Source organism: Mirounga angustirostris, unplaced genomic scaffold, assembly GCF_029215605.1.
Source record: "Mirounga angustirostris isolate CCGP_5_RB_7025 unplaced genomic scaffold, mMirAng1.0.hap1 SCAF_4, whole genome shotgun sequence".
Taxonomy (NCBI): Eukaryota; Metazoa; Chordata; class Mammalia; order Carnivora; family Phocidae; genus Mirounga; species Mirounga angustirostris.
Genome location: NW_026991712.1, coordinates 127,699,739 through 127,722,894, shown reverse-complemented (window position 1 = coordinate 127,722,894; position 23,156 = coordinate 127,699,739). Strand labels below are relative to the sequence as shown.

The following is a 23,156-nucleotide window of genomic DNA, read 5'->3' as shown; positions in this document are numbered from 1 at the left end:
AATCTGAATGGTGCTGAGAGATTGGCTCCTAATATACTGGGCAGCTGAGTGTAGCAGTTAAGATGGCAGACCTGAAAGTCAAATTACCCAAATTCAAATCCCTGTTCTGCCACTGACCAGCTGGGGATGACAACATCCATATCGATGTTGTAAGGATCAAATGGGTTATTGTATATAATTGCAAGGTGCATCCAGTTTGTTATCTTTGGAAATAGGTTTTTGGCTTAAGTCGCATAACTTGAGACTTGGAAAATTGTGCTACATCCATGGGCTAGATTAAGCTATTTTTTTTAAGATTTTATTTATTTATTTATTCATGAGAGACAGAGAGAGAGAGAGAGAGAGAGAGAGAGAAGCAGGCTCCCAAGGAGCAGGGAGCCCGATGAGTGGGACTTGATCCCAGGACCCTGGGATCATGACCTGAGCCGAAGGCAGACGCTTAACCATCTGAGCCACCCAGGTGCCCTAGACTAAGTTATACTTGTAGTTTGGCAAGTTATAAAAAAAAAAAAAAAAAAAAAAGATCCTGGCCATACCCTCCCACATCTTCCTAAAAATCTAGTAGGTTCAGAACCTGTTTTTATTTCCATCCAACTGCTTTTTCCCATCCAATTGCTGTCCATCTGAGACAGTGATTGTTATTGTTTTGTAAAAGCTCTGCCCAGATTTATAAAACTTCAGTGCAGATTTATTGTAGAATCTACTGAGTTTGTTTTTAGGTTGTTATAAATTGCCTTAATTCCTATCTCTATTTAGGCATAACTGTGGATGCCCATAAAAAAACAACATTTTGGGAAGTATGGGTATGGGTGAGTGGTAGTTTAATTGAGAAAGCCATACTGAGACTGACGGAGCTGGCAAAGCCCTCATTATACCCTCACTTGGCTATACCCAAGTCACAAGATGCTAAGTGTTTGCCTCATCAATGCTTATCTTTCTGAGACATTCAAGGTGAGTGCCAATCATCCTATTCATCCTCTCCTACAAGCTATCTTTAGTCAAAAAATCCTCCCCCCGCCCCCGATAAAGAGCTACCATTTTGAGAATGTTTATAGTGCCAGGAATTGAGGCGAGTGGACTTATAAGCATCATCTCATTTAATTCTCACAAGGATAAATACTACTATGTAAAATAAAGGTTAAAGAGAGGTTAAGAAACTTGAACAAGGTCACCCACTAAGGAAATGCTCAGCAAGGCTGCTCACTCGAGTCAGCTGTGTTGTCACCCAGACCTGCAGAATTCCTGGAGAGAGAATGATGTGCTCTGCCCACCCTTGCCCCTCTCACCTGCCACCCTGCCAGGCTCCGTCTCTCTTTCCTTAGAGCTTTGTTTCTACTTTGGTTAAGGACCTTACCATGTTATATTATCATGTATCTCTTATTTTTCCCACTTGACTGAATTTGAGATGATGTTAGAGACCATGAAAATCATTCTCTCATTCCTGATGGGTCCTGTAGTACCTCAGTAAAGTTTTTTGTTTTTTTTTTTCACCTCCAGTTAGTGGTAGCTCAAAGGTTTATCTTCTAGTAGCAGCTCAGTAAAGGTTTGTTGAATTCATAAATGAATAAAATACTGAGTTTTTCTGGTTTACTAAAGATCATGAGCTAAAGCAGTGGTTTAAAATATACAGTCCTAAAAAATATATACAATCCTGATCAACCAAATAGAGGATACTCTTACTGAACTTACTGATCAAAGAGTTCTTACTGAAAATATAGCAGATCTCTGAAGCACACAGACGGGCCGGATGGGAGAGCAGGGAGTGGGCCCTTAGGGAGACTGAAAAGAGGGACTTTCCCTGGGAGCAGGTAGTCCGTCCACTCTCAGGGTTTGCAACACTTTTCCTGTGGTGCCTCCTGTTCTCTCAGGATTCTGAATGTTCTCACCAAGAAAACACCAAATCCCTTGAAAGTCTAGTTTCTGCCTTGTGGTTTGTGAGCCAGTCTCATGACGTCACAGCCACCAGCAGCCCACAGTGTTTTTCCTGACTCCATGTAGGCAAACCAGACAGGGCTTCTAGCAAGTGAAAGCTCTTTTGGGTAAATATTTGGGGCCTGGTTTTAAGATTTCTCTGACAGACCAAGTGGTGGAAATCTGTGTATATATACAGAATGCTCTCTCTCTCTCTCCCTTCCTGCTATGTGTGTGATGTCAGTTTCCTCAGAGAAATAACTCTGTTTCTCTTAGCCAGTTCCTCCCTTGGGAATTGGGCTTTCCTTGTTGATTTTCACTCCAAAAGGGCTGCTAAAGAGGGGTGGAAAGGACCCCAAACATATCTTCTTCCAGGCTGCCTGCCTTTTAAAGCTGCTCTATCACCCTTTGTTTTATCACCAGAGACTTCAGGTTGGATGGTGAAGAATGGCCTTTCTGGATTTCCAAGCCCTACAGGAAAGTTTAGATTTAACCTTGTTACTTAAGTTGCAACAAAGTTCATTCAAATTCTAAACTTGTAGCGGGGGAAGAACAAAGTCCTGTGCTTGTGGGCACAACCATAACTTATATACATATATAATCAATGTATATATATGAGAATATATTAAATTTTCGTATATATATTCTATTTACTGTATTTTTATGTATACACACCTTTTTTATAAACGCACAAGCTGAAAGCAAGAAAGCAATGCATACATGCCTATGTACGCGTACATACACACAAAACATGTAGCATAAGTTTCCTGGCATCTTTTGATAGGTATTTGTGCTCCCTTATTAGCGGAAATAATTAATTTTAGATGAGCCCATCACAGCAGTTTTAAGCAGAGCGAAGGCTCTATCGTTAAACAGCCCAGAGAGAATTTCATCTGCTACTTTTGAAGAATCCTTTGATGCGCCCAAAGCCTGTAGAAGGGTGATTCCAAACCCACTTAACTTTTTAAAAACTGAAATGTCTGCAAGGGGTTCTCTGATCTGCTAGAGGAGACCGAATCGAGAAGAAAGGCCGCTTTCTCTCCCCAGCAGGACCCAGATTCCTGCCTGCCGCCGAGCAGATTTCGTATACGTTGAACCACAGAACGTTTATTGCGGGGGGGGGGGGGGCGGGGAAAGTAAGGGAGAGACAGAGAAAAGAAGTAGCAAGCATCCAGGGGCAGCCGCGGGAGACCGGGACGGCACGTAATCCGGGGGCGGGGCCTCGGGGGCCGCCAGCCAGTGGACGGGCTCGGGGGCGGGGCCGCGGCGCGGGGGGGCGGGGCCTGTGCCCGCGCAGCTCGCACGGCGGTCCCCTTATTTGGATCTGCGGGAATGTGGGCTGGAGCGGTCCTGCCGCGGTACCAGCCTCCAGCCTGTCGCCGGGACTGCCCCTGACCCAGGCGCGCCCGCTGCTCGGTGGCAGAAGGGCCGGCGGAGCGCCATGGCCTGCATCCTGAAGGTAACGACTGGGATCTGTGGCTCGGACGCGTGGTAGCCAGCCCCTTGCTGCTAAGAGGCAAGGAGTCAGCCGCGGTCCCACCGCATCCTCATCTCAGTTGTCTTTTCCTGGCATTGATTTTCTTTTTGTTCCTTTGGCAAATGCATATGGAGGGAGATTCTGAAACATGCAGCTGACACAGCTTCTCTTCCCACCATTCCTGCCTGCTCGCGCCTGCATTGAAGGAACTGCAGACTGTTGGCTCCAGGGGAGAGTAGGGCTGTGTGCCGAATAATGGGGATGGCAGGGAGGGGAGGGGTGCTCCCGCGGGTCCCGCGGCTCCGTTGCCTGAGGCCTTTCAGGAGCCAAGGAGAATGAAGAGTCTGGGCATGGGTTACTGGTGGTAGAGGATATAGCACTTCGAATGGGCGTGAGAGTGAGCAGAGGGGGGGTTCTATTGAACATTTGATCTCGTGAAGACAGAAACTTCTGAGTTTACAGGTAGTCCCTTAGGAATGAGTTTTCTGTGAGATCTGCTGGCTTTACGTGCCATTAACTTTACTTTGGAAAAGTTCACAGAAGGATGTTTTTATTAGTAGAGAATCTGTGACCCTCCTTAAGCTCATACATTTGAACAGACCCAATGATTTCACTCCATATTAGAGTCCACTGGACCACTCCTTCTTTGTTGAGTTTTCTTTCTCCAAGTCTGGTTTCTTAGCCTGGACCAAGCATCGTTCTGGGTTTACACCTTTGTGGTGTCAGGTGGAAGGATGTGGGGTCCGTGCCTCACTTGAGAACTTCTCATTCCGCAGGGAGAGGTGTTTTATTGTTTTTTGTTTTCATTTTTCTCACTCCTGTCTCTCCTCGTGCCTAACCTGCCTGACTCCTGACTGCCTGAATCATAAACATTCAGGGCCTGAAGGTTTCCTGGGCCTTGACTGGAGGGTGCAAAGCCTTGTTTGTTCCAAGGTTGGGGGAGCTGTGTGTGATAGAGGAAAACACCAGAAAAGGATTTTTGTTGTTGTTTCTTGTGAAATAGCATTTGTTTCTCTGCAGGATGATTTGAAGCTATCTCCTGTTATACTAGTTAGCTGTGTCATCTTACACCATGCCTTGGTGTTAATGATATAAATAAGAGACTAACCTAGGAGAAGGGGTGTTTTTTTTTTCCTTAGAGTAAAGGAGGTCAGATATTTCCTGTGACTTTTCTGAACTTCCTCTCTTTGGTTTTGGAACATTTCCTGGGACATAACAAATGGTAGCAAGATCAAGAGGAAATACGTAACACATCGGTATTACAGCATGGGATTTTCACCTTGGAGACTCTTAGCGTAAGGACTGAAATAAGAGTAGGAGTCATTCTTTACTATTTATTACATTATTAGCTGAAAGGGAAATTGAGGAGCATGACATTTATCATTGGCCATCTTCTTTGGGTTTCTCCCTGCCTTATCTTGCATATGTTCCAAACATTTTTAACTCCTACCCCAAGCTACACATGAATCTGATCCAGACTATCTTTTCAAGCACCTCACATAGACCTCAGACATTTGGGGGCACATCTGAGTCCTCCTTATCTTTCCTCCACTGAAATTCATCTGGGATGCAGACAGGTAAACTTCAAAGAGGTTTGGATTCAGAAAGACCTAGGTCTGAATGCAGGTTCTGCCCATTGCCACCTGTGTGGCCTTGGACAAGTTACTTAAATGTCTCTGAGTCACAGTTTCCTCGATGTAAGATCAAGGTAATAGCACCTACCCCACAGGCTGCTGTGGGAATAAAGTAAGACAGGGGATGAAAACTACTCTGTGGCATAGGCATTAATATGTGCTACTTTTTTTCTGACATGTAATGATAACTAAGGTTTAAGAAATCCTTAATACATCTTCTGCCTATTTCATATAAATATAACTCTCATTCTTACATCAGACCCTGCAAGGTAACGTTGTTTCAAACCCCATTTTACAGATGAGGAAGTCGAGGCTCCTCAGTTTAAGAGATTTGCCCAAGGCAACAGGGTTAAGGTCGAAGTGAGCGTGGGCTTAGACCCAGATCTGCCAGCTTTTCTTATACTTTAGTGCTGTTCTCTGTACTTTCCCAGGTGACCACTTTCTAAGATGTCCTGATACCATTCAGAATCCTTACCACATTTAAGAAACAAAGTACCTTTGTGCAGTGATGGTCTCAATGGCCTATGGTAGGCCTTTTCCCCTTCTGGTCTTTGAAAATCCATACATGGTGGAGTGGAGAGTCTGGAGACCTGGATTCAGTGCAAGCCTGACCACCTGTGTATGATTTTAGACAGCCACGGCAGCTCACTCATTTTAGAATGCAGAAAATTATAATAATTCTCTGGCAGGATTTTATGAAGGTAAAATGATGGACTTTTTTTTTTTTTTTTAAAGATTTTATTTATTTATTTGAGAAAGAATGAGAGACAGAGAGCATGAGAGGGAAGAGGATCAGAGGGAGAAGCAGACTCCCCGCTGAGCAGGGAGCCTGATGTGGGACTCGATCCTGGCACTCCAGGATCATGACCTGAGCTGAAGGCAGTGATGGACTTTTTTTTTTAAACAAAACATTTTCTGCCACATGCCAGCCCTGGGCTTGGCGTTGGCATTACAAGATATATGAACCATTGACTTGGTTCTCAGGTGGCTTACAGTATAGGAAAGTGGATGGAAAGTAAATGAATGTTTATGTTACAATGTGAAGAGTAACAGACCTGTGGAAGGCATACTACGGCACAGAGGGAGAGAGCAATGGAGAGAGCAATGAACCCTCCTACTGACTAGTTAAGACAGGCTTTCCACGTACTGTGGATTTTGAACACTTCATTGGATTTACTAGTGTGGAGCTTGTGTTTTTGAAAGATAACTTTTGAGGCCATGTCAACTTTACTCTGTGGGTGAAAACTAATTTTCTTAACAGATTTTTGAGGTCAATTTTATTTTCCATTTTTATATATGAGAAAACTGAGAGGTTACTTAAAATATCCTTATGGCCTACACAGTGGTGACCCTAAAAGTGGGGATCTCTGAGTAGCTAAGAGGAGAAGCTCATGCCATGGCAGCCAGGGAAGGTCCTTCGCAGCACATACAACTGTCCCCTCGAGGTACTGTGTATGGGGAAGGCCCATTCTGCCCCTGCACAAAGCTGGCTCTCATAACAGAAGGGCGATTAGTACCTCAATAATCATTTAATTGTAAAATACATATTCACTCCACATCGCCTGGGCTTTGAAGCCAGAACTATGTGGGTTTTAATTAGGGCTCCACCACTTACTAATTGTATAACCACAAGCAAGTTTCTTGGTTTCACTGCTCTGGTTTCTGAAATGGGGATGATCGTGCGTTCCTCAGTGAGAATATCTGCACATTTGAAAGCATAGGCTAGTTATAGTTCAGTAAAAACGAGTCCAAGTCTTAGGATCCTTTCTTGCTATGCTCCTGGTTAGGCAGCCCTCCTGGCTGTGCTGTTGTGAATAATTAAGGCAAGGACCAGTCTTTTTCCAAGGAGTGTTTTAAAAGTCTTGGAAATTTTGATAGACAAGAAAGGTATCTCACTTGTATTTATTTGATGGCTAGTGAAGCAAAACTTTTACATTTATATTAGTCATTTGTTTTCATTCTTCTGTACATTATAGATATTTAAAACTTTCATGAAATAAAACTTGTTTATATTTTCTTTTATGAGTTCTACCTTTAGTCGGCAGGTATGTTTTTGAGCACAGTATCTGGTGCACTTTTGGTGTTTAGCAGTATTTGATGAATTGTATTAGGTTGCCTTTGTATCCAGCACTAAAGGGATCACTGAGTGGACATGTAGACACAAGACACTTATGCGTCATTTCTGCCTTAGCAAAGATCATGGTTTTGCCCGGGTGAGGAGACCTATGAGCACAAAGCAGTTAGACGATAACACGACAGTGGCATGGCTAAGCCACCGCTTTCCTCCCTCCCAGTCACCCAGCCCCGTGTAATATTTACTCAGATGGATGGGAAATTGGATGACTGGTGATATCAAGTTATGGACTTGGTGTCTTCTCCTTTACTTTTCTTCCCCCTGCCCCAGACCTAATTCGTCACCATATTGCATCAATTATATCTAGAAGAATCTCTCAAATCTGCCTATTACTCTCCATTCTTCCTCTCTCTGCCTCGTTCAGGGCCTAGTGTTTGCTCTGTCTTTTGAAGTAGCCTCCCTGTCTTCAGCCTCCCCCAAATCTTGCCCGTCTTCCACATCACTCTCATGGTATTGTGCTAAAGTGCAGTACTGATCAAGCCATTTATAGGCTTGAATGCTTGGTTTGGCCCCCCAGCCCCTGGGGGATGAACCCAACTGGGGTTCACGTTCCCTCACCATCTTGCCCTTGCACACGTACCTGACCTCACCCCCTGCTGCTCCCTCACCATGTCCCTCACCCGGACACTTACCTATACTCATCCCAGGTCTGTAGATGTGGCACTTGCTCGTGGCTCCATGACATTGTGGTACAGCAGTGAGATTAACAGCATTGGCTGTTAAGCTTGGCGACCTGCTTCAGCAGTGAGATCCATCAGCCTCCACTTCCTCAGCTGTGGAATTGGAACAAAAACAGTGCCTACTTCTTCAAGTGATGAGGAATAGATGAGCTAATTCTGTAGAATAGAACCTGACATATCGTGAGGCCTAGATAGTCATTATTAGCAATCCGTTGCTGTTGGCATGCTGTTTTCTCTGCAGGAAATTCCCCCGCTATCACTTTTCCTCCAGCGACAAAAGTCGTGCTCATCTTTCAGCTCCTAGGTCACTGTCCCATGGACGGTGAAGCCTTCCTGTGCTTCAGCAGGCTTCCCTGTGCTCCCGTGGTCTCAGTTCTCATCTCGTAGCAGCAGCTATTACCCTGTACTGTCAGTTCGCTGTCTGCCTTCCCGACTCTTCTGTTTGGGAACTCATCAAGGGCGGGGGCCTTCAGTAGGTCGATCAGCTAGTGTTTGCTGAGCACGAGGAGTGAATACTGCTAAGGGTGTGGGAGTATATGGACAGAGGTATGGGTGGCTGCCCAAATGAGTCTTGGGGACAGCAAAAGCCTTTTCTTATTCAACTTGGTATCCATAAGAACCTGCCTGGCTCTCACTGAAGTGTTACCTAAATATTTGTCGAGTGCCTAAATGCATTAATGTATTCGTTTTTTGTTTTTTGAGATGCCATTTCTAGACATGGGCCTAATCTGTCCTCTTTTGTAAACAGATGAATTCTTCATGGATATAGCATGGGTTTTTCACTCTAACATATAGCAAGCAGGTTAGAGCTTATCAGTTATTTTGCTCCTTAAATTCCTTCTCAGTTTGTTTCTCGTGCATCTGTTACTCTGTCTCCTATAAAATCTGGAGCCAATTTGAAATCTGGAGGGAAGGGGAAAGGAGCACTGGACTAGAAGGAGGAGACAAGGCAGTGCAGGAATGGCTTATCTTTTGTTATGATCATTTTGGTTCTCCAGGTTAACAGAAACAAACAAAAAAGCAAAAGTAAAAACAAAAACAAAAAACCCAACACCCACCATCCCAATTTGTGGTTCTCATCCTATGAGGTCTCAAAGTGTTTGAAAACAGTCTGGCTTCGCTGAGCCTGGAAAGCCACGGACACTTCATAGATACACAGATTATAAATCTGAAACTCTAAGATCACCCCAGCAAGTGGAACAGACAAGGCACTTGGTCTAATAAATCGGCTAGGAGGTTTCTTTCTGACGTTTCTGCTGCGCAGGGGATGCCGACGTGTCGGCAGCGGTCCTGGCTAATTTTCAGCCTTAAGGTGACTGAACAGAATGCTTTTGCAACTTCCAATTGCACACTTTGGGGGAGTTTCTTGTGGAGAAGCAGTGCTCTTTGGATGAACTGAGAACAACGGCAACAATAATAGTTGCTCTTTATCGAGCATCTAGAGTGGTCAGCCTCGGGCCTGTGCTGAGTGCTTTATAGACGTCATCTCGTGCAAACTCGTACTATAATGAAGACACTGAAGTTCGGAGAAGCTGAGTAGCTTGTCCCAGGCGCTGTGGTTCGTAAGTGGTGAAGATGGAATTCACCTGGCTCCGTGTGGTTAGGTAGTGTGTCTTTTGCCTTCAGTGCCAATTTAAGTGAATGTTTGTGGGGACTTGTGTTTATTTCACCCTCTTCTACCCAGGCAGTACTCAGTCTAGACAGCTTCCTAACACCCGCCTGGTCGGGATCACTTTTAGCCGTGTTGTTTTTATCTGTTCCTTCTTCAGAGTTTCCTTTGTGACCGAGGAACTAGGGGGAGTAGAGGGGCCACAGAGACTGGGGAGGTAAGAAAGTTCTAGTTCTGCCTCCAACACGGAATAGCCCTTTGAGCCTGTGCAAGTCACGTGACCTCTCCCCCTAGCCTGAGAAACCCACGGGTCCCTTTGGTGGGGGAGAGTGAAGGAGAGGGGTCGTACAGAGTCGGATTTCCCCTTGGGCCAGGCTTCAGGGCCCCTCCAAGGCTCTGGGAAGAGGCCCTGGATTTTTGTATGTATGTATGTATGTATGTATGTATGTATGTATGTATTAAAGATTTTTTTTATTTGACAGAGACACAGCGAGAGAGGGAACAAAAGCAGGGGGAGTAGGAGAGGGAGAAGCAGGCTTCCCGCGGAGCAGGGAGCCCGATGGGGGGCTTGATCCCAGGGTCCTGGGATCATGACCTGAGCCGAAGGCAGACGCTTAACGACTGAGCCACCCAGGCGCCCCGGATTTTTGTATTTATAATTTTATATTCATTTTCTTAGAGACCCACAAATCGTATAAACTTCAGGCTCCCCAGCCTGGATCCCCTCTGGGGCGTTGTTGGTGTCCAAAAGAGTTAATGCTTGCAAAGGCACTCTTCAAAGCAGAATGCACCATACACGTATGGCAAAACTATTATTAGTGTTATTAATAGTTAGATAACAGCTTGAGTCGAGGAAACCTGTCTTGGGAACTGGTGGGCTTTAAAGAAGCGTTTAGATTTGAGGAAAGCAGAGGGAGCCTATTAAGCTTTCCAGTAGATGACTGGGGAAAATTATGAAATCTCCTCCCCAGGAGGAAAATTTCTATCTGTTTGTGAAAATTTAACACACACTTGTGCCTGAGGGCTGGGAGTTGGAGGAGTTCTTTTCTGTTTCCTGGCTTCTGGGAAAAGTGGAGGAAGACATTTTTCTAATTGGAGAGAGTAGATTTACAAGTGCTACCAGGATCCCACTACAGAAAGCTGCAGTTAGCTCCTGGTTATTAAAAGGCTCATTTTTCAGTTTATGGATTATCCAGATCCTGTCCGTCCCCGGCCGATCTGATGTACACCTTTTATGCATTTTACCGTCAATTAGCACCTCCACCAGAGTCAGGAAAGGGAGAGGAGCTAAACCCCAAATTGTTTAATTCCTCTCCTTGTTAACAGCTGTGTCAAGGGTTTTCGACAAGAAGGTGGTTATAGAAATGGCCCAAGTGAGGTGAAGGGATTATCTGTGCTTTCACTATTGTTTTTTTTTCCCTCCGCTCAAGGACTGAGAGTAGGCTCTGGTTCTGATTTTAAACTGATTTAAAGTTGCCTCATCAGAGACCTTGGCCCAGGGTATCCAGAGATTGAATAAACAGGAGCCTCGGGGTAGGTAACATTCTCAGAGAGGCCCTGTGCCCCCTACCCCATCTTCTCCGGGCCTCCTCTCATTTCCTGTGTGGTGTGGAGGGGTGGGGGCTCACAACATCTGGTGCTTGGGAGAGTTGGGGGAGTTAACTCCCAAAGAGATGGCTTGGGGGCCAGGAAAGAGGGGTCCTTGTACGTGAGTCATTCTAGTATTTGTGTAAAAAAGAAATGTATGTCTCGGCATATACATAGTCAGTGTAAATATATAAATAAAAATATATACCCACATTCATTCGTGTTTACTCAGATTTGAAAATTCTTACACATAAAATCTTTCTTGGAAGGCACTTCTCTCTAATTTCAGAGGCTGGTTTTTTTTTTTTTTTTTTTTAGTGTATTTATTAGCTGTGCCTTTACCGGACACAAAAGTAAAAACTTCTTTGTTATGAAAACTGTCTTTGCATCTTGCCGAGAAGATTCTGATCACAAGGGAGTGGGAAGTTGTGTATGTCCTGCATTGGAAATGAGTCATGATGTGGGATTAGAAAGTGCACCTGGAGCTCATCTCAGGTTTCAAGGACTAGAATGAGCAAGTCAGTGTTCTGGGATGATCCCCCTCCTTGGGACAAGTGGGATACACCCTTGCAGAGAGCAGGGTCTGCCATTCCTGGCCCTGTCCTTTGCTGTTCCTGGTGGCCCCAGCAGTAACGACTCTAAAGAGGGGTGAAAGTCTCTCTGTGAGGGTTTTGCCTAATCAAGCAGGGAAAATGATAACTGGGAAAGAAAGGCTGTTCTCTAGGGTGTCGGTGGTAAGAGGATTTTGGGTGAGAGGTCAGAGCTGAACCAACGCCGAGTCTGAGTCCAGCTTTGTGATGAATATGAGTCGTGATGGTAGTACGTTTATTTACTGCAGTGCTGTCCAGTAGAAATCTCATGCAGCTCACTTACGTGATTTTACATTTTCTAGGAACCACGTTAAAACATAAAAACAAAAAGAAACAGGCAGAATTTACTTGAATAGCATATTCTGTTTAACCCATTACAAATTCTTTATATAATAGATGAAATTAATAATCCCTCTGTAACTGTAAAGACTATAAGGCATCAATGATACTGAAGTTATGAATATACAGATTATGAAGAATTAAATTTTGACTCCTATATAATATATCCCATTTTCAATTCAACATGTAATCAATATAAAAATTAATGAGATATTTATATATTTTTTGTTAAGTCTTCAAAATTCGGTGTACATTTTGCCATTACAGCATATCTCAATTTGGATGCTAAATTTTCATCAGAAATTTAGATTTCATAAAATGCACAGTCAAAAAGTAGGTTCACATGTTCAAGTTGCTCCAAAGATGCTCAAAAGCTTTCCAAGAGTTGAATCAAGTATTAGTTTTTAAATGTAAATAAAATGAAATGAAATTTAAAAATGTGGTTCCCTAGTCACAGTAGCCATATTTCAAAGTCTCTACAGCCGATTGTGGGTGGTGGTTACTGGACAGGACAGCATGTTTGTTCAGGTCCTCATCCTCACCATCAGAAGGGACCACTAACTGTGGGGGCAGTGAGAGCAGTCGAAGGGGTTTGGGGGAAGGGTTGCCTGCCGGCTAGGGGAGCACAGGGGAGGGCACTCCTGTTGGTCAGACCCTTGGCAGCTGAAGGAAGGCAAACGATGAGCACGTCATAAGTTCTGGACCCAGGGACACACTGGAGCCTTTCTTAAGCCCTTGGAACTTCACCTAAAATGGAGTCTGATTGGCGCCGTAGATGTTGAGCAGCTGTGAATTCTCCCAAGGGGGCTGCGGCTTTGGTCTCAGTGTGGGAGCGAGAACTCCTGTTGGCTTTGAGGTCAGAGGCAGACTGTATATACTTTGATTGGAGCTATTCCTTTGCTCCAGCAGGGCGGTCCACACATGGCGGCAATCTGGACATCCAGAATAAACTGCATGTCTTAAGTCAAGAGAAGGTGATTAGCGTTCCTTTGTACAGGTTGCCTATTTTCCACTGCTTGTTTGTGTGTCCGTAGCTTCAGCAGTGTGCGAGTAGCTGTGCGTCCAGTGGTGCTTAGCGCAAACCGGTTTGTAAACCCACAGCTCTGTTCGGTCCACACTTGTGCATTGCGGGCCTGCCCCGCTCCACCTCATCTTCTTGGATCATGCGATGAACACCTCATTATACTAATGGCAGTAGCTGCCTTTTGCCGCGTGCCTTCTCTCTGGCAGACAGCCTGCCAGATATTTTGCAGCTATTTATTATCTCACGAGATTTCAGGATGGTCATTATTTACTTTTGTTGGACTGATGGGGGAACTCGGGTTTGTATAGCGGAACAGTTTTGCTAACGCAAGAGTGCTAGACCAGGACCCTCCAACTACGGCCCTTGGGCCAAATCTCCTGTCGCCTGTGTCTATATAGCTCTGTGTGGCCCGTGATTAAGGATGGGTTTTGCATTGTTAAGTGGCTGGAAAAAAAAATCAAAAGCAGAATAAGAGTTCATGAGGTGTGAAAATGTATGAGATTCAAATATCCGTGTCCATAAATAGTTTTTCTGGAACACAGTGGTGTTTGTTTCCTAGTGTGTATGTCTGCTTTCACGCTACAATGGCAAAGTTGAGAAGCTGACATTTGGACTGCAAAGCCTTAAAAATTTGCTGTCCCTTTGCAGATAAAGCGTGCCACCCCCTGTGCTAGGCTGTTAAATTCCTCCAGCAGACGGTAAGAGCTGGAGTCAGGGCCTGCGCAGGGTCCCCCGTGGATCTTCAGCTCTCGCCAGGGGGCCCCACACTGAGGAGGGCGGAGGGATTTACTGAGCGTGGAGCCAAGCACTCCATGTGGAAGAGGAAACGAAAGCTTAGGGAGGAGATGTAACTCTCCAAAGCCAGATGGTGGGGTTGCAATTCAGACTCCAAAGCCCCCCAAGTCTGTGGCTTCTGACAGATACTCTGACCACGAGTGCTGTTCAGTTTGAACTGCACCAGGAACCCTGAACGGCCTGTTTGACCAGAGATTGCTAAGCCCCATGCCCAGAGCTTATGATTCTGTAGGTCTGGGTTGGGGCTCAAGAAGTTGCATTTGTGAGAAGCCCCCAGGTGATGCCGATGAGGCCCATATGCGGGCCACTGTCCTGATATCCTACATCCCACCCAACAAATGGTTGTTGAGCTGTGGAAGGCTTCAAACACATGCGGCGACCCACAGAAACTGACAAGAATTTAAGTCCGTTTAGAAATTTAAGTCAAGTGCATTCTAATAAGCTTTTTTGGCGTTGTAATAAATTTGATTTCTTCCTTCATTATTCTCGTTAAACCCCAAGCTTTCTGATGTCGTGGGGCTCAGGCCACCATGAATACTGAAACACACATGCCTCTGTGTCCAACAGTAAGTGGCTGGGGGTGAAATGAACCCCCTCATGGGTGGCACTCCGCCTGTGTTTCTGGAAACTCAGTTTCTTTCCAATCGGTTTATGTTGATTTATAAACCAGGACTTTGGTTCCTGCCGTGATTGTATGTCAAACCCTTTCTTGTGCTGTTTCTGCCCCTGCACTGCCCCCGCCCCGTCCGTTTCTCTGCTGGGGGTGCAGGAAACAGCTTCTGTAGTCAAATTATAATGCCTTTGGTCATGAAAGGTAATGCATTAGTGCTAGAGTTCACTATCTTAATTATTGGCTCTACTCAGTCTCATATTTAAAAAGTTATTATTTAAGGATTAGGAACAGGGAGAATGAAGACTGGTGAAAGATGATAACTTTCGTTTTTTTTTTTCGGTCATGTTGATGATTCACAGCCTTGTTTGGGATGTTAATAAGTAACACAAAGCATTGGTAACTGCTGATTTAATCTCTTCTTATAGGCTCATATTGGCATAAAGAAAATAAATCTCTAAGGTGTACCTTTTTACTTTCTCCTGGCTCTCTATTTCCATGCCTCTATTCATTGTGCAGCTCATTTTTCTGACCCCCCCAACTTCATCTCTGGCCTCTGAACCCCTCCCCAGTATAGTTGTTATAGGGATCATTAGTTAGAATGTGTAAAGAACCATAATCTCAGTTCTGTAGAAGGGAAGCCTTATAGAACTCTATTACCGAGTAGATAAAACCCTCTAGCAGGGTCCCAAGTTATAAGCCATTCCATTAGGAATTCCCTGGGAAATGTGACTCATTTCTACACCTGCTATAAAACCATCAGTATGGTGTTCATGACAGCTTAGGGATGTCATCCTGAACACCTTTGCCACGGCCTGGAGGCTGACTTTGCAACTACTCGTGTTTGCTCTTTTATTGCTGACCTTCTTGACCTTGTAGCCCTTTCTTTCTCCCTATTTCTAGGAGAAAATTCATTCCCCAGAAGCAGGAATTACCTGCCCCCTTTCACATGCTGCCTTATTTATTTTTCTCTCATTCTTTCAGTTGGGAGTAAGAAAATCCCTCTCTCCTACCCTGGTTTATGTCACTTAATTATTTGTTCCTTAGCTGGTTTAATGTTTGTTTAATTCTGCCATGCAGAATTAACCCCAGCAGCCTGGTTCATGGCTTAAGCTGAGCCAAGATTTCTGCTCGTGACTTCTAACTTGTTGATATCGTTTTCCTCTCATCCATGTTTGACCCTTGGTGTTAAAACCTTATTTAAAGAAATGACATCTGAACCATATACCACTCTAGATTTCTGTATTAGAAAGAAGTTCACTGTATGTTCTAGATTTGTGTCGGTGAGAGGGTCTGTATTTGACCTCTTTTTCCCTCTTATCTTCAGCAAATAGAGGCTTGTGAAGAGGAAATTTATCATCAAGCACTTAGAGAGAACCCAAGTACAGTGCCTGAGAGGAGGGGTAGGGGGCATGGAGATGAAAGAGAAGCTGAGGATTTATTTATTTTTTAAAACAATTTTATTTATTTTTATCTTTTTTTATTAAGAAACTCCACAGCCAACATGGGGCTTGAACTCATGACCCCGAGATCAAGAGTTGCATGCTCTACCCACTGAGCCAGTCAGGTGCCCCTGAGAAGCTGAGGATTTAATTCCTTTCTAAGGGAAAGTGAGTCTGCATGGATGATAATATTAATTGTAAAAATAGCTTACATTTACTGAGTGCTTACTGTTTTTATTGAGGGCTTTATATTTGCATTGTCTCATTTAGTCAAGCTCATAGGGTAGATTATGAGTTATAAATTTCCTTTTAGATGAAGAAATTGAGGCTTAGAGAGGTTAAATAACCTTCCCAAGATTGTACAAAGCAGGGTTGGGGTGTGGGTGGGCAGGATTTGAATCTGGGAGTCTGGCTGGAGTAAAATATATGTAATAGAATCTCTTCCTAGAGTCATACATGGACAAACCTATTTGTAACTTGCCCACAATAATAATAATAATAATAACTTTAATGAACATTTATTGAGTACAAACTTTGTGGTAGGTACTGTAAGGCATATACGTGATTTCCTTTATTGTTCAATAGTCCTATTAGAAAAATATTTTTATTATCAAATCTATTTTACCTGTGAGGAACCCTAAGGCTTAGACAAAACTCATCTTCTTTGCCCAACCCTGTGGCTAGTGAGGAGAGAATTTGTGTGACCATATTATTTTTATTAACTATTTTACTATTATTTAGAAAAAAAATTTTTATTAAGTTTTTATTTTAGTTCCAGTAGAGTGAACAGACAGTGTTATATTAGTTTTGGGTGTACAATAGAGTGATTCAACAATTCTAAACATCCTTACTCAGCGCTCATCATGATAAGTGCACTCTTAATTACTTTCACCTATTTCACCCATCCCCCAGTCATCTCCCCTCTGCTATGCTTTATTTTATTTTATTTTTTAAATAGGCTCCACGCCCAGTGTGGGGCCCAACACAGAGCTTGAACTCATGACCTTCAGATTAAGAGTTGGACGCTTAACTGACTGAGCCTCCCAGGCACTCCTGATATGTTATTTTAAATGAGTACCCTCTTTTAAAGTTTTTTTTTTTTCAACAAGAACTTTTTTTTTTACTTGAAGCGTACTTCAGAATACATGGTTCTAAAAGATACATATAAAACATTCCATCCAAGAAAAATAGAATACATATTTTCTTCCAAGTACACACAGAAGAATCCCCTGGTTAAATCACATAAAAAGAGACATAAGAAATATTATGAATTTAAGAAGACTAAAATCATACCAAATATATTTTCCAACTATAGTGGTACAAAACTAAAGATCAACAATAAAACCAAGTTGGAAAATCTACAATGTAAATATTAAATATTTAATATATAAATATTAAACAACACACTACTGCACAATGGGCCAAATAAGAAACAGCAAATCAAAATATGTCTCAAAACAAAAGAAAAAAGAAAGCCAATATTACAAAACCTATGGGAATGCAGGAAAGGCAGGTGTTCAAGTGAAATTTATGCTATAAATGCTTGTATTAGGGAAAAAAAAGTTCAAATAAACAATATTACACCATAAGGGACTAGAAATTTTTTAGTAGAGGCAGGAAATAACAAACAAAAATCAGAATTAAATAAAATAGAGACCAGATTAAACAATAACATAACATTGAAAGTTATGACCAGTTTTTCCAAAAAATATTGTTATTAGCTAACATTTATTGTGCACTAAGGCCTGGGCACTATTTTCAGCACTTCACACTTATTAACTCATTTAATCTCTATTTTCCAGGTAAGGAAACTGAGGCACAGAGTGGTTAAGGTCACCACACTATTTTTGGCTATGGAGAAACCCAGGTGCTTTGGCTATGTTGTCTGTGTATGTAATAAACATGCACATGGCCACACACCCTGTTTTTAATTGTTGTTTTGGTTTTTTTTGTTTGTTTTTTGCCACTTTTATGGCTTACTTCTTAGTGCAGAGAATCACTTAGGACTATTGAAATCCATTCCAGTATGAAATCAACCCACATCAAAGGAGGTTATGTGGATAAAAAAGATTGCTTGATTTTTGACTTGAGAGGAACTGAATTAAAATATTTTTTTGAGTGTTTGTTTTCCCTTTGAAGAATTTTGAATCAGATCACACTTAGGAAAGACCCACTTAGGTTGTCAGATGTGGAATTAATTTCTTTGTGAAGATGGTATTTGTATTTGAGCCTAAGGCCATCATTCTGACTGGGTGGGGAATGCCAAGCAGTTTTCCCTCTTGACTGTTCTCCCTTTTCTCCCGTTCATCACCGTCCCCCTGGGTAACTCTACTGGGCAGCTAGAGTGATCCTTTAAAAAGTAAATCAGATTATGGCAGTTGCCTGTCTAAATCTTTTGGTGGCTTTCCATTTCACTTGGGACAAAATCTAAATTCCTTCCCATGGCTCACAATGCTCATGATCTCACTTTTGCTTATTTGAGAAATCATCTCCTGTACCTTAGTCCCCTGCTCATTTTCATTCCATCCAGTTCTTGGACCCTGTCAAGTTCCTTTCTGCTTCAGAGCTTTTGGGCTGAGGTTCCCCTGCCTTCCAGCTTTGTCCCCAGGTTCCTTTTGATGTTATCTTTTCCCCTCTTCTGTGTCCCAAATTATTAAATGCATTGCCTCAGGCAGGCCTTTTGTTGATTATGCCAGTAAAATATAATTCTTCCTGGGCAGCTGGGTGGCTCAGCCGGTTAAGCATCTGCCTTTGGCTCAGGTCATGATCCCAGAGTCCTGGGATGGAGTCCAGTAGGGCTCCCTGCTCAGCGGGGAGTCTGCTTTTCCCTCTCCCTCTGCCCCCTCCCCTGCTCATGCGCGCTCTCTCTCTCATGCACGAGCGTGCTGTCTCTCTCAAATAAAGTCTTTAAAAATATATATATATATAATTCTCCCTGATATTCCCTATTAAGCTTCCCTGTTAATTGTATGCATAGCACTTTCTTAATGTACTAATTCATGTGTATTTGTTTACTATCAAAGATTGAAAGGGCAGGGATCATGATTATTATATTCATCAGTAGGTATCTAGCATCTAGCGCAGTGCAGCCAACAAACGAATGGTTGAATGAATTAAATGTCTGGCAAAAAAAAGAGAAAAAAGCATGTGCAAAGGTACAGTGGCATGAGGCATGAAGCAGCAGGTTATTCTGGGGAGTAGTGAAAGTTGTGAGGGCGCCTGAGTGGCACAGTTGGTTTAGTGTCCGACTCTTGGTTTTGGCTCAGGTCGCAGTCTCAGGGTCTTGGGATGGATCCGTGTGTCAGGCTCTGTGCTCAGCAGGGAGTCTGCTTGAGATTCTCTCTCTCCTTCTCCCACTACCCTTCCCCCCTTTCTTTCTCAGATAAATAAATAAATCTTAAAAAAGAAAAAAGTGTCAGTGGGCTGGTTTTGGGAGCTGGAGGAGATGATATATATGGGGTTAGATCATGAAGGATTGTGTGGATCCTGCCAAGGAGTAGGAACTTTATCCTCTGGAAATGAGGAAACACTAAATGGGTTTTAAACAAATTATTAAATGCAGTTGAGGTATTGAGTCAGAGAGAACATTCTATTGTCTCATTGTCTTTTAGAGTACTCAAGAGTTCTTAGGTTGACTCTCATTATTGTCCTTTGTATTTGGAAATTATGTGTCCCAATTATGATTTTGCTATAAGGATTGCACAGGCAGAATTTCAGACAGAATGCTGGAAATTAAAATATACCAAAGATGTAAGTGTACTTCTTTATGGCATAGCTTGGTGTTCTATCAAATGTGGATGAGCCAATGATAAAATAAAACTAAGCATTTTATACAAATAAGTTATTAGTTGTTCAGGTTGTTCACCTTTCTGTATAATGAAGAGAATCTTAAATTTGGACATTATCTCTTGAGTCATTTAGGTGATACATGGCAGACTTAGGCTCTGTTTAGTAGAGCTGATTTTATATTCACTTGATAGTATTGCTTTGAAGGAGGATGCTGTGTAGTTCTGCCCTGTGGACCAATACAGTGACTGTCTTGGGACCCTGACTTTGCACAGCTACTATATATTGAGCATCTACTATGTGGCAGGCACTGAACTAGTCATCTTACATTACATGTGGGTAAAACTTTAGAGCATCTGTTTATGGTAGATGTATTCCCATTGTACAGATGAAGAAACAGGTTCAGGGAAGTTAAGTACAATAGTCTCTCCTTACCCACAGTGTTGTTTTCCATGGTTTCAGTTATCCATGGTCAACTGTGGTCTGGAAGCAGATTCTCCTCCTTCTGACATATCATCAGAAGGTTAATAATAGCCTACTGCTGCCATCACCATGCCTACATCATTGACCTCACTTCAACTCCTTATGTAGTAGGCATTTCATCTCCTCTCATCACAAGAAGGGTGAGTACAGGACAAGAAATTCTGAGAGAGAGACTACATGCACATAAATTTTATTACAGTGTATTGTTATAATTATTCTATTTTGTTATTAGCTATTGTTGATAATCTCTTATTGTGCCTAATTTATGAATTAAACTTTATCATAGGTATGTATGTGTAGGAAAAAAACATAGTGTATGTGTTCAGCACTATCCATGGTTTCAGGCATCCACTGCGGGTCTTGGAGTGTATCCCCTGTGGATAAGGGGGGACTAATGTAATTCTCCCAAGTGAATGTGGAGCCAGGGGATTAAATTCAGATCTGTCTGAGTCAAAATGCCCCACTTTTATTTTAACCCTCTGCTGTCCTACCTTTGTAGAAGAATCATATAGGACTATTGAGATGAACTAAACATAACTGTACTTTGAAGGAGCTTAGAGAAATAATTTTAATCTGAGTTAAACTGAATATTAAAAAATTAAGGAATTCTGAGAATACTTTTTTTAGTGGGGGAGGGGGAGAGAGAGAGAGGGAGAAAGAGAATCTTAAGCTCCATGCCCAGCATGTGAGCCTGAGGGGGCGGGGCAGGAAGAACGGGGGAGGTCGGGAGGGGCTCGATCTCACAACCCCAAGATCATGACCTGAGCTGAAATCAAGAGTCCGGTGTTTAACTGACTGAGCCTTCCAGGTGCCCCTAAGAACGCCTTTTTAATTTGAAGAACTTTTAAACTAGTTTACACTTAGGCAGACGTTTTATTCAACCTGTTCAGTTCGATTCAGCCCTAGTAAGTTAAGTCTCACTGATGAGCGGGTACCTGAACAGAATCTTGATGGACGGGCGTGCACATTGGGGCACCTGGGCTGCATACAGGTCTCCCCCCCCCCAACAGCCTCCTCTTCACTCGCCATTCTGGAATCTGTTCTCGGCACAGCAGCCAGAAGCAACTTTTAAAAATGTATGTAAGTTGATCTCATTCCCTTGCCTAACTGGTCATATTCTGGGCAAAAAAAAAAAAAAAATTGCAAATAATTTGCAAATCATAAGGGGTTAATATCCAAAATATATGAAGAACTCCCATAATTCAATAGCAAAGAAAAACAATCAAATTAGAAAATGGGCAAAGTCTCTGAAGAGACATTTTCCCAAAGAAGACATACACATGGCCAGTAGGTACTCAACATCGCCAATCATGAGAGAAATGTAAATCAAAAACAATGAGATCTCACCTCATACCTGTCAGAATGGCTATTATCAAAAAGATAAGAAATAACAAGTGTTGGCAAGGATGTGGTGAAAAGGGAACCCATGTGAACTGTTGGTGGGAATGCAAACTGGTGCAGCCACTGCAGAAAACAGGATGGAGGTTCCTCAAAAATTTAAAAATAGAACCACCGAATAATCTAATAGTTCCACTTCTGGATGTTTATCCATAAAAATAAAACACTAACTCGAAAAGAAATCTGCACTCTCACTTCATTGCAGCATTATTTATAATAGCTAAGACATGGAAATAACCTAAGTGTCCATCAATGGATGAATGGATAAAAAACATGTGATGTAGATCCTTACAGATATGTATGTGTGCACATACACATGCACACGCATGCACACGTACAGGAATATTATTCAACCATAAAAAAGGAAATCCTGCCATTTGCACTTGAGGGCATTATGCTAAGTGAAATAAGTCAGAGAGAGCAAAATACATACTACATGGTCTCACTTATATGGTCTCACTTATATATGGACTCTAAAACTAAACAAAACAAAAAAGAACTCATAGATACAAAGAGAACAGATTGTCAGAGTGGAGGGTTTTGGGGGGGTGAAACGGGTGAAGGGGGTCAAAAGGTATAAACTTCCAGTTATAAAATGAATGAGTCCTAGGGATGTCATGGCCAGCATGGTGACTAGTTAGTAATACTGTACTGCATGTTTGAAAGTTGCTAAGAGAGTAGATCTTAAAAGTTCTCATCACAAGAAAAAAACTTGTAACTTTGTGTGGTGATGGATTTTAGTTAGTATCCACTTATTGTGATCATTTTTGCAATATATACAGATATCAAATCATTATGTTGTATACCTGAACCTAATATAATGTTGTATATTAATTATATCTCAATAAAAATGCGTATGAGATGATCTTGTTCCCTTGCCTAACTGGTCAGTGGCTTCCCTTTCATTTGAAAGAAATTATGTTTTTATCATGATTCCACAGGCTGCATTACCTGTTCCTGCCTCCCTCCCCAGCCTCCAAGGCACTTAACCTTACTATCTCTTGTCTTGGCTACTCTGAGATTTTTTTCAGGTCCTGGACCTGAAACATAACATTTGTGGGGATTGGTGGGTAGTTCCGTGTGGCTCAAGCTTAAGCTGGACTGAGGGGACTGGTGGGAGGTTAGGTAGCTTAAGCAGTTTGGACTTGACCTTGTCCAAAAAACACCTTTGGAACATTTTGGTTGATCGAATACCTTTGAGACATTTTATGCAGAAGACTAAATGTGCTGGAGCCATTGAGCTGGAGATAGAATATCCTATTGTCCTACTGACTTGTCGGAGTGTTCAGAGTCCTTGGATTGGGTCTGGTTATCATTCTTTGTATTAGAAATGACTTGTTCCAATTATGGCAGCCGTAATGATTACACAGGCAGAATTTTTATCAGAAAGGTGTAAGTTAAAACATGGCAATGCCACTTCTCTCCCTGGGTGTGCTACATTCAGTCGCATTTAAGGAGTGTGTTCCTTGAAGTCAAAGAGCTGGGCTGGGGTCTTGGACTGGCCCCAGACCACAGTCTATGTGACTGCTTTAGTGAGATTGTTATTTCTAAAATACTTAAAATTTGGATGAGCAAATATATCAATCCGTTTGAAAGTGCTAATAAAAGTAAAATATTCTTGGCAAATAAAGCTAATAATGTAGGTGTTTGAATTTCA

General features: G+C 42.5%; 1 protein-coding gene across 3 annotated transcripts in view; it reads left to right on the top strand.

The window, feature by feature from the left end:
• Positions 1-3,204: 3,204 nt before the first annotated feature.
• ST6GALNAC3 (ST6 N-acetylgalactosaminide alpha-2,6-sialyltransferase 3) overlaps positions 3,205-23,156 on the top strand; it is a 521,749-nt gene continuing 501,797 nt past the window's right edge. For all 3 annotated transcript variants that reach the window (XM_064588967.1, XM_064588966.1, XM_064588968.1), the window contains exon 1: positions 3,205-3,370. In XM_064588967.1, the coding sequence (XP_064445037.1) occupies positions 3,353-3,370 (18 nt within the window). In that variant the 5' untranslated portion in view covers positions 3,205-3,352. The remainder of the gene's footprint in view (positions 3,371-23,156) is intronic.